Source organism: Channa argus, chromosome 7 (assembly GCF_033026475.1).
Source record: "Channa argus isolate prfri chromosome 7, Channa argus male v1.0, whole genome shotgun sequence".
Lineage (NCBI taxonomy): Eukaryota > Metazoa > Chordata > Actinopteri > Anabantiformes > Channidae > Channa > Channa argus.
In genome coordinates, this window is record NC_090203.1 from 14268073 (window position 1) to 14279605 (window position 11533).

General features: G+C 37.8%; 2 protein-coding genes across 3 annotated transcripts; both read right to left on the minus strand.

Annotated features, from left to right (window-relative positions):
- Positions 1-845: 845 nt before the first annotated feature.
- Positions 846-6751, minus strand: LOC137130266 (casein kinase II subunit alpha-like). Of its 2 annotated transcripts, XM_067510169.1 has the most exons (16): positions 6630-6751; positions 5784-5874; positions 5635-5677; positions 5467-5543; positions 5127-5255; positions 4885-4996; positions 4685-4786; positions 4537-4587; positions 4380-4439; positions 4178-4261; positions 3956-4066; positions 3697-3798; positions 2409-2509; positions 2149-2297; positions 1875-1964; positions 846-1693 (listed from the first exon to the last, which is right to left on the minus strand). In XM_067510169.1, the coding sequence occupies exons 5-16, from the start codon at positions 5225-5227 to the stop codon at positions 1578-1580; spliced, it is 1179 nt and encodes a 392-aa protein (XP_067366270.1). In that variant the 5' UTR covers positions 5228-5255; positions 5467-5543; positions 5635-5677; positions 5784-5874; positions 6630-6751; the 3' UTR covers positions 846-1577. The 2 variants fall into 2 exon arrangements, with proteins under 2 accessions (XP_067366270.1, XP_067366269.1); XM_067510168.1 differs by lacking the exon at positions 5635-5677.
- A 3474-nt stretch (positions 6752-10225) lies between these two features.
- Positions 10226-11486, minus strand: tyrobp (transmembrane immune signaling adaptor TYROBP). The gene is made up of 5 exons (XM_067511895.1): positions 11119-11486; positions 10970-10990; positions 10729-10872; positions 10560-10627; positions 10226-10430 (listed from the first exon to the last, which is right to left on the minus strand). The coding sequence occupies exons 1-5, from the start codon at positions 11153-11155 to the stop codon at positions 10374-10376; spliced, it is 327 nt and encodes a 108-aa protein (XP_067367996.1). The 5' UTR covers positions 11156-11486; the 3' UTR covers positions 10226-10373.
- Positions 11487-11533: the final 47 nt, after the last annotated feature.

Below are 11533 nucleotides of genomic sequence, written 5' to 3' on the forward strand. Positions count from 1 at the left end.
TTCTTTGTGCACTATTGTGAGTAGTAATATAAAAATACTGTTTACAGTGACATGTTGCGGTTCAAACAGCGGCGTCGGTCTTTCGATTTCCGACATTTAAGAAGGTATTGAATGCACCATCATTTTGAGTAGCCGCCGGAGCCAATTACTTTTAAAAAAGAGCTCTAATGCTACAGATTCACTTGACTGCATAATATTTATGGTTTTGTTCTGCTTCAAGTGGTGGTTAGTGTTTATGATATTAGCTTGTATCTAGTAATTACAGAATATATAAATCCGCAAAAGCAATTTAATGGAAGTTAACAATAGTCTCCTTATAATTGCTTGCAACAACTGACCTCTTGACCTACATCCGTTCATGTGTAATATTAGTCATTTCTTGTCTAATTATAACCTTTGCTAAAACTCTAGCAACACCATGACGCTTTTTGGTTCTGCCTAGTTTGTAGTAGTATTTTATTTATGTTTAACATAACCCAGGTGTCTTTCACCTCCCCTTTACAGTAATTTGTAAATTTAAATGATCTGGGAGGTGCTTTTTTTTTGCTCTTATTCCTACATTCAGCTCACATTATTTAAATCTGTCTACAAATATGTACATGTATCATTGAAAATGAGTGCACTTGTATTTTATATCTGTACAAAACATTGGTCAGATACATTCAATGTAAATACAGGGGTGTGAAAGTATTAACATAGGCTGATAAGCTTTGGTGCCAAAACATTTTACAAGACCTGTACCATTTTCTATTTACTATACTGTTAATTAAATTCACTAATACATTGTATTGCCAATGAAAACTGGTCAACAGACATGTGCTCAATAACGTGTAGTGCCTGCAAAACCCTGTTTAAATTGTTTATTTTTGAAGTTGTTTTTTGTAGGCGATGAGTCCTCTGAACATAAAACAAAAAAGTTACAAAATTGTCTATGTAATCAAAATCATGTGTAAGAGATTTCATAAAAAACAAACATGAACACATACATACTTACAGAAGTGAAAGTAACATAAATTGGCAAACTATTGACCCTGTGATACTCAGCATTGGGTGCATGCAACCTGACAGTAGCTGTAGAATATCTACAAAAGTCCAATTAAAGAATGGTAGCATCTAACAACTTCAAAACATCTACACCTCCTGCACATTACATTGTGTGCAACCAGCGAGCACTGTTAGGTGGGGCACACCAGATTCCTGACTCTGTGTTGTGAAATTGTGTAAAGGTTCACAGTGTAATACAGCAGGATCCCCATCAAACAGTTTCAAGCAAGACTGTATATTTGGAACATACAAAATAAATTTTATTATCCATTCTGTTCATGTCTACATCTTATTAGAATTTCTAGACAACGGCATTTTCAAATGACACACCCAAATCAATTTTAATAATCCTGACAGGTGCAACAATACATTTCTGTCAAGTCCTGGTGTCAAAATATAACTGAATGTGAAAAGCAATTTAAATCTTCTTCTTTGTTATTTTCAACATAAAAAGGGGAGCCATGGCCCTGGGCCCCAGTGGGAGCTAGGCGAGACACGGCCATGAGCACACAAACATGGGTAAGGAAGCGGCTTCAGGGCTGGGCTCCAGTGGCTGCAGGGACTTGTGTGGCCAGAGTGTTTGGGGCAGAGATGACTGGTGATCCAGCGATGTTAGCCAGTGGCTGTGAGGAGGACATTGAGGTGATGCCTAGGAGAGACAGGAGGCTCATTTAAAATCCTTGTATACACATCTAATTAGAATCTAAGTTAAGATATTTCACTTTCATGACAGCAATTTCTCACAACCTAACTATTTGTTAATTTACATTTTTTTTTTTTTAAACAAAAGAACAAGTAAGAGACTAAAAAGAACATGGGTAATAGCTTACCGGCCATCATACTCGAGGAGCTGACTGGTGTGGAGCTGGCAGCCATTCCTCCAGGAGTGGCACCCCTTCCCTGATCTTTAACGATGGGATCTGACAATAAAAGTGTATTTGAGCATCTCATGAACCAATTTTGCAACTAAGACATATAAAATACTGCACTGAATTTTGACTGTAAAGCAATATATGGAGGCAAATGTAAGAAATGTTGTCCGCATTTCTTGCTCAACTTCCATTTATTGGCTAGTTGATTAAGCGAAAGGGAAAACAATCTTACAAAAGTAGGGATGCTCCATGGCCTCTCTGGCTGTGAGGCGGACTTGATGGTCATAGCGCAGCAGTTTGTCCAAGAAGTCTAGAGCCTCTGTGCTTACCAGGTGCTGGTTCTCACTGTGCACAAACCTCTCCCACCTTTTGCGAGAGTGTCTAGAGAACAGAACAGAAATAAAGTTTTAATGTAGCACTGATAAGACCAAACCTTGAGTCAGAAAAATATTCTCATACTTTTTTCAGGGCCAAACAGCCACAGTGTTTTACCTCCCCAGGATGTCATTGAACCGTGGATCCAATTCAATGTTGTACTTATCAATGTAGTCGTACAGGTCCTCAGTGCCAAGTACTTTTGCAATCCGCACAAGCTGGAAAATATAAGACACAGTTCAACAATTTACAGAGTACAATTACACATTTGTTCAATTACAAGAAGAGTTCTGACGTCGGAGTATCTATATATAGTTAATTGGGTAGTGGTTTTGTGTGGGGTTTTGCAAAAGTATTAACTTGTGGGAAACAAAGTATATAGGAATATATTAACAAGTAAAATTGATTCATTAAATACTTGTGTAGTCAGATAACATGCAGATTTCATCAATAGGACAATCTCTCACTAACTAATAGCTTGTTTAATGACCCATTCTAATATGCAAATAAATAACATTATCAAGCCATCATTAGACAAACCTAATTTCCATTAAAGCAAACTATTCTTCATTCAACACTTATTTGTATCATGAAATAATACATTAATAAATAAACAGTTTGCCTAAACCAGTTTTAGTATTTAGAATGTGTAATTGTACAAATGATAGAGAAATATAACGGATGTAATGGTGTAGCAATGAAAACGTCATTTAATTTCAATAGAGTGGAAGAAAAGTAGAAGTCCATATAAGCCATGGAAAACAGTGGAAATTCAGTGTTTTTTTCTTTCCTTTTGGCTTATCCTGTGAGTTGCACATCAGTACCACTACTATCGTTATCGTATAGTTCAGGGTCGCCACAGCGGATCATTGTCCGCATGTTGATTCGGCAGTATTTACGTCGGATGCCATTCCTGACGTAATGCTCCCCAATTTCTACCAGGCTTGGACCGGCACTGCACAGCTGGAGATGGTAATGGGCTGTTGGGGGTTCAGCATCTTGCCCAGAGACACTTCGACATATAGCTGGGGATTGAACCATTGACCACTAACCATGGATGACTTCCTTTACCAACTGAGCTACAGTGGAAATCCTGTACGGGCACCATTTTAGAGTTGGTAGGTAAAGTCCATAACACAAAAAACACATCCAGTTCATCAAGATGCCAAAAAGTTTCAAATGTCTGCCCATAAATCAGCAACCCCCATGTGGTTAACCCAGAGAAAGACAAAAATTCCCAGAAACTCCAGTAGGGGGATGGCTGTTAGCGACATTCTGTGTGAGAAGATTGCGGTTTGTTTGGGTGTAAAGAATACTCAAAGTTATTACATGTTTCAACAAGACAACCCTAGACGCACTTGTATTTAAGCCACAAAAGACAATGAAAGTATGTAAATCTTTATACCTGATCATAATTGTCATGACCATGAAAGAAAGGTTCCTTCCTAAAGATCATGCTGGCGAGCATGCAACCCAGACTCCACATGTCCAAACTGTAGTCATACATCTAAAATAAATCATAAGAGAAAAATGCCATACAATTACTTCATGACTGCATTAAAAAAAAATCTGCTCTTTAATAATATAAATCTTATTTACCATTAGGCAAACCTGTTTAAAACTGGTATGCCTGGACACGTAGAGAAAGAATATAAGGGCCTCACCTGGTAGTCTACCAGAAGTTCAGGTCCTTTGAAGTACCTGGATGCCACTCTCACATTGTATTCCTGATTTGGGTGGTAGAACTCTGCCAAACCCCAATCAATTAGGCGGAGCTGAAAGTTAAAAAATATTAAAGTAATAGATTAAATATATAATGTGCAATTACCTGACTTTAAAATGGAAAAACGAAAAGTTACGAAAATAGCCAAAACATGTAATAATACCTTTCTGTGTTCATGATCGATCATTACATTGTGTGGCTTGACATCTCTGTGCATTATCCCCATACTGTGACAGTAATCCAGAGCCTAAATAAGTAAAAAAGGAAAAGTATTAGACACCAAAGGCTTGTATGCATCTGAAGTGTGCTGAAGAACCAATGTAAACAACAAAAAAAGGTAATCAGTTCCACATGCTGTTTCTTACCTTTAAAATTTCATACATGTAGAACCGTATGTCAAAGTCAGATAGGGTTTGATACAATTGCTGGAGGAAAATAACAATTAATTTAAAATTTATGAGGGAACATATTTGTATAAGTATGTGCAAAAATTAAAAAAGGTAAAAAACAAGAGATGTTTACCTTGAAGTCTGTGTTGTTCACATGTTCAAAGACCAAAGCCGGAGTTCGTGACTAGAACATAAAAGAAATTAACATTTGGATATATATCACAGTTTGTACATATACAAGTCCTGGATGGTTACAGGGGAGGTAAAAACCTGAAAATTACCACAGGATCCTTAACGATATCTAACAGTGAGATGATATTGGGACCACCCCTCAGATTCTCCAGGATCTTTATTTCTCTCTTGATTTTCTTTTTCTTGACCGGCTATAAATAAAGAGATTAGGTAAAATACATGAAACCATAACTGAAGTGACAAAAAAGTAAGGAATTTTATATTTCTATGATATTAATCAACTTCATACCTTCAGTATTTTAACGACCACTTTTTCATTGTTTGTAATGTTTATGGCTTCGAACACTTCACTATATTTTCCTCTCCCTAGTTTTCTGACTAACTGATAGTCGTCTTGGTTGCTATAAAAAAAAAAAAAGATAGATAGAAGAAAGAAAACAAAACAGAAGCCACAATTAACAAATGGTTTCCCACAAAAAAACCAACAAAAACAAATGTAACTAAATGGCCAAAAATTCGGCATTGCCGTACCCCCATTCAACAACATGGGATTCATAGTCCCAGTACTCCCGAGGTCTCTGTGTGTTTACGTCAGGGTAAACTCGAGAGCGGCTTGGAACAGGGCCAGACATATTCTACACAGGATCTTCTCTAGAACTCCTAAAACAAAAGAGGAACAGACAAACAAGGAAAAGAACATTTGATCAAATCACAGCAGCATAAATGGATGGTACTGACCAAGAAATAAACATGAATAAGTACCTGTACCCAATATTTACAAATTTCAACGTTGGCATACACGTAACAGCCTTAAGTAAATTGGGGTTGGGGGATGATAAGTGGTAATTTCTTAGATATAAAACAACAATACCTGGGAGGTTTCCTCCAGGATGATGGCGATAGATGAATTAAAAGGAGAGTATTTAAGATGCCTTTATGGTAAGAAAGCTGTGGAGACAGATGAAAAAGGGGGTTGCCTGCTCATTGCAACTGTACAACACCAAATGTAAAAGAGAAATGTTTCTTCAAGCTTTCTTACATTCTATGGAAAGCCAAGAATATTAATCTACAAAGTAATAGAGCTGCACATGTAAGGACAAAAATCAATAAAACAAAAACAATTCGAGTCAAACTTAAATCTTGGAGTCTGGTGTGGCTAAATATGGTGGCGTGTGAAATGGAAGAAACCTGAATGTTAAATGGGGCCTCCAACCACTTCAATCAGGAGGTACGGGGTTCAATACAGTCATCACTGGGGGCTACAACAAGGCGGTTTATCCTGTTGATTAGAAAAGGCAGAAGACAGGTTAATTAAAATCAATTCCGTCAATTAGTTCAGCGAGCATGAGTGAACTAACACTGCGATCCAATGTACGCCAGCTAATACGACTAGTAAGCTGAATGAATGTTTGGTGTTTATGAGAAGAAGCTAATGGAAAAATGGTCTCTCTAATTCGAGTCTCGTTCACTTACGAGTAAGTTTGCTCAGTTAATACTTAAAATGAGAAGGGGGTGTACGCACGTCTGTGGTCGAAGGCCTGCAGTAAGTGCACTGGAGCTAAAAGCTAACAGGCAAACCGGGCAGCTGCTTAGCTGCTTAGTTGCTAGCTAGCTAGTTAGCATTAGCCCCTCAACAGCGGAGGGAAAAGCCGGCACGAAAGTCACAACTAACGCTAGCTCTGAACCACTATATGCGACTATAACAGGAACAAACGAGCAGCTGGGACTTAACGAGTCAATGAATCGTAATAGTGGTCGTTAATAACGTAGAACTAAGTCACATGCTTCGAAAAACACATTTTTCAAAGCTGAGAAGTGCTAAGCTAACAAGCTAGGGGAGTGAATAGCCTGCTGGCTGCTTCTGGCGAGGCAACTGGCTGACAACGCCTTGAAAAAACACCCTACAAACGCCGTGATCGAACAGCGGAGCGGCGCCGAGATGGTGCTACACGTTCCCAGCTTCTCCTGACATGTAAAAAAACCTCAATAGTATTTCCAAACCTACGCCGATTTGTGATCAAATAACACGATTACCTCTCAGCGTTGTTGGGACGTCAATATGGCGATGCTTGGGATCAAGAGCTTAGTGCGAACGGCCTCTCCCGCAGAGGGCGCTCTTCTTTTTTTCCTTTACGTGGGGGAGATCGCAGCTCCGTGTGCCACCAACAGGTCTGAGTGGGGCACGAACTTTGATCTGCGAGTGGTTGTGGGCCTGTGTGTTCTATAATGTTTGTTAGCGGTCTCCTAAAACCCATTTGTTAGAGGCTCAGTCTCCTTCATATGAACCTACCACAGACTCCACAACAAGCTTTGCATTATAATAATGGTGGCAGATATTAAATAGTGACCTGTATACTTGGAATCTGAGTACAGCAGGTGCTGAGACTATAATAGGTCAAGATAAACACATTCATTCCCTGATTCTGCCTGCCTGCCTAAAAGAAGTCCTTAGCAGGCGCCTTTACCTCTACAGAGACACATGTCATAAGTCAATTGCTTTTTATCATCTGATGAATGAATTATTGTGCTCTACATTTCAGAATATTCCATGAGAATTTTCTATAGATGTATGTTCAGTGGGGCCTATTTTTAAAGGTCTTTGTTAGGAAGAAATATAAGGCAACAATGGGCAAATGGACAATGGTGAAATAGTGACACAGAACAACACACAGTCTGTACATGTTCTCATAGGGTCATATGTCTCATACAAGAGGTCATAGAAGAGGCCAGAGCCAATTCCTACGGCAACCGACCACCTGTAATCACCACAAACAAAGACAAATCCACTTTGTGGGAGTTAAGAACGGTTGCTTTAATTTTGAATTGATATAATGAATAGGTCTTTGTGAACTTATCCGGACCCAAAGCCTAATTGTTGCATCTCTGGCTGCAAGTCGTGCACCGTTACACAAAAAAAAAAAGTTTTAGATTATAATCTCAATTTGATACTTCTTAGAGTCTATAATTAAGTCAGTCAAGGTTTTTATTAAAGGTTATATAGCCAGATAAATAGGTAGTGCATAAAAGCTTCCAACACTCTGGCAGCCAAACAGTGGACAAGAAGCTGTACTGAAGTCAACAATGAAGCAGTAAGTTTTAGAACTATTGAATAAATATATTTGTCTTTTCAATTATCAGTCATGAAGATGGATTTTAGTTTCCAGTTGTTAATGTATTAACTGTGATTTTTGATGTATTTTTTTGTTGCAGTTTCATTTGTTGTTTCCTAATTCTTCTCTTTGCAACTATGGGGATAACCGGCCCAGTCAGAGGTAAATCGACAGAACTATAATATGATTTAACTTTTGTTTGGAGTTATACAGATTTTGCAATGCAAATGTTTATTTTATTTTGTTTAGCTGATGGGAGAGGCTTAACATATTTTCTTTACTTGTTTTTACTTTCTTTCTTATGAAGCCCAAAGTGAAGGTGTGTTAAGCTTCATTAATGGTAAAGTTTTTGCATGTTATTTAGCTAATGTTTTCTTCCATGTTTTAAAACATTAAAATCTGTCAACTTGTATCAGAGGGTTTTTTTTTTTTTTTTTTTTACTATTGTCACAGATGCACTTGAAAGCATAGGAGCTAATGAAAAGGCCATACCTACAAATATTACAGGTCAGTGTTCAAAATGAAGCAGTTGGGTGTAATAGTCAGTTTTAAAACAGGAAGGTCTTTGCAGAACTTTTTGTTCTGCAAAAACACAACTGAGAAATTCAAAACCCAGGTCAGAAAAGAGAACAGAGACATGTGGTATTTGTGCATCTTTATCATTACCTCAATCTTAAAGGTGTATTGTAGCAAACAGGTTTGACTTCCAACAACCCCCATGGTAATAACTATTGTCTCATTTGTGCAGGATATAAAAACCCTCCAGGTAAATCTGTAACAAAGGACTCAGAAGGTAAAAATTAGTGTGTTGCATTTGTTTGTTTAATAGATAAAGCATCAGTTCAGTTTGCAAAGTGTCATTAGCAGCAAACTCATTCATAGATACATCAGAGGAATGGTCTGCAGAGAGTTTTGCCATGAATGGTCATACAGGTTTGTGGGCTTTATTTTAAATACAAATGTAGAAAAATCATTCATTACAGATAAATTAAACAGAAAGGTTTGGTAATATTCCAGAACCTGAAGTATCTGACAGAAATGAAGGGAAATACAGATACGCTACCTTAAATCTAAGCTATGAATTGCAGTTATTGTAGTGTTTCAAATTGTGCTGATAATACAATGATACAAATGTTGTAGCAATAACTTTTAGTCTATGCAGATGCAGTCAAAGACCTTGGCAGTGATGAGGTCATGAGTCCTCTGGTCTTGAAAAAAGACAAGGGGCAAAAAGGAGCTGACATAAAGAGTGTGGGGCCGATGGACACAAGCAGAAAGCTGGTTCAGGACCCTTGGAGCATAGAGCAGATTGGGCCTCAGGGGCCACACCGAGCAAGCAGAGAGTGGATTGATTTTCACAGTGAGGAAGAAATGATAGTTGTGGCTCATGAAGTTTCACAACTACCGGGACAAAAAATTATCAATCTGCATGCAGACAAAGTGACAGGTGGCACCAGTCAACGTGCCAACATCCAAAGAAAGGCCGGAAGAGTCGATGTGTTGAATGGCATGGTGGCGCAAGATGAAAGCAGAGAACTGGATAGGGATAGTTTAGAGGACAGACAGAACAATGGCAGACCTTATCCAGTGGGCAACAGCAGGGACAGAGACTGGGATGGTAAGATCATATCCTACATGGCATAAAACTTTTCCAAGTGTTATTCTCTGAGCAATTAAAGGCTGATCTTCGTATTCCCACAGAAACCCAAGAATGTATCAGCTCTGAAACACATTCACAAGGTAAGAACATTTTTGTTTGGCAGTAGTGAGTGTATCAAATACACAGTGGATATAGTCACTGGCCTCCTAAAACATCTGACATTTGGTGTGATTCTCTGTTTCTCACAATGTACGGTCTTTAGCCCCCCCACAACAAACTCCTTTTAGCTCATTTGTTCCAGCCAAGAGTCAAGCCTCCTGAGGATCATACCAAGGTGTATTTCCTTGGCATTTGAATCAGATGGATGCCTTTTTTGCTCATATCTCTATTTAACCACCTTATGTTGCTATGTGGTAAAATCCTTAAATTTTATTTTCATCTATTTACAATACAATGCTACAATGCTTTATGAATGACATGTTGAATAACAATCGATTTTCTTCTCTTTTTTTCAGGTTCTGTTTTTTTCTCATGTTGAGTCAAGGGCTGTTGACTCATAGGAGGCAGACTGTTTCCTAATATATAGTTGCTACTGGAAATTTGATCCATGTTTAGATATTTGCAAGAATGTTATGTGATCATGTGAACAGATATAGGAAACAAATATGTTATGACTATTTTATGTTGCTCGAGCTCCTCGAGCAGTTAAGCAGTAGAAGTTATGATTTTTACGACTTGTAGAATCTACTCTATTGTTGTTGGAGTTTCTTGTATTTTGTTGATATGTCAAAATGCGTGAGTAATCCCTTGGAATATTAATACAAAAGGAAAGAAAATGTAAAGGATGCATATTTGGTCATTTCCTTAGTTTTAAAATGTAGTTTAATTGACAATTGTATACATACAAATACATTTTTAAAGATAGCTTAAAATTTACAGACACAAACCCACACACACACACCTACATTTAGTACAACAGAGTAAGCAAAATATAAATTATAAGTGGCAAAACAAGATGTGAATACAGCAATAAACACAAGACGTTGGCATTTTTATAGCTCCATTGTTTCATTTCCTAAAGTGTCGGAGCTCACTGTACACATCTGATTGGACTCCGTGTAACTCCTACAAAGCAGTAAAAGCAATTTATCATGAAGTACAAATAATATATCATTAAAACATTCAACTATATAATTTCCCAGTATAATCCACATATTTATTGTCTTTGAGGTTTAAATCATAATGCAGCTCTACCTGGTAGGGAGATTCTGTGACCTCTGTAGGCATTTTCATTGATATTGATGATGACACGTTTCTTCTACCTGTTTAAAATATAAAAATGACTACTCACCTGTTCTAGCATCACTCAGCACAATTACAACTACACAATTCACAAAGTAATATTCAAAAATCTAGGTCTCACCATCATGAGAATCCCATTCCCTCCTTCTGTTGTGATGAGTTACAAAGCAGAACACAGAAATCGTGATGAAGATGGTTAAGATAATATCAGATGCAATAATGGCCATAACAGACCCCATGTTTATTAGGTAACAGGAGCCACATTCTGTGAAAAAAGTGAAAACACAAGATTGAATATAAAGCCACAAGACACAGCTTCATTCTTTAGCTTTCAATAGGAGCAAAAGAAAAAAGAAAGATACCTTGCTGTCCTTCTGTGGAACCTGAAAGACAAAAGGGCAATAAAACCTTAGATCATATCAACAACAGTTTGAGAGACTGAACACTCTCATTTACTATTATTTCATCAATCGTCCTATTTGTAAAATACATTAAACAACACATCACTTACCAAACAAGGAACCCACAATACAAAGAGCGTCGGACATCTTAATGTTGGTTTCTGGTTGAGCAGGAAGTGAAAGAAGACCACCAGTCCTTCTATTCTCTTTCAAATGGTTGTGTTGTCGCAGCCATAAACAAGATGTTGGAAATGAGAGGAAGAAGTATCAGGCAACGCTGTCAGTGTTGTCAGGGTTTGTCTGCATGTAACAGTGTCAGATAAGGAGGAGGGAGTCCACTCAGAGAAGAGGAAGCTGCTGTGTTTCTTCTCTCTAATGCCACATTTGTGGATTTTGGGTTGCTAGTCTCTCAATATATTTACTTTGTTGTAGGTGATCATGAGATTGAGTCCTTCTTTTAGCTTTTTAACAGCATACCAATACTTCAAATTATGCCCAGCTAAGGAGATTTATAAGGTCAGGTTC

Coding starts and splice junctions, on each gene's coding strand:
- LOC137130266 (XM_067510168.1), bottom strand. CDS start 5,227: ATGTCTGGCCCTGTTCCAAGCCGCTCTCGAGTTTACCCTGACGTAAAC. Junction 4,997..5,126: donor TCCCATGTTGTTGAATGGGG/GTACGGCAATGC, acceptor TTTTTTTTATAG/CAACCAAGACGACTATCAGT. Junction 2,298..2,408: donor TTCAATGACATCCTGGGGAG/GTAAAACACTGT, acceptor TCTGTTCTCTAG/ACACTCTCGCAAAAGGTGGG.
- tyrobp (XM_067511895.1), bottom strand. CDS start 11,155: ATGTCCGACGCTCTTTGTATTGTGGGTTCCTTGTTTG. Junction 10,873..10,969: donor TTCCACAGAAGGACAGCAAG/GTATCTTTCTTT, acceptor CTTTTTTCACAG/AATGTGGCTCCTGTTACCTA. Junction 10,628..10,728: donor GGAATGGGATTCTCATGATG/GTGAGACCTAGA, acceptor TATTTTAAACAG/GTAGAAGAAACGTGTCATCA.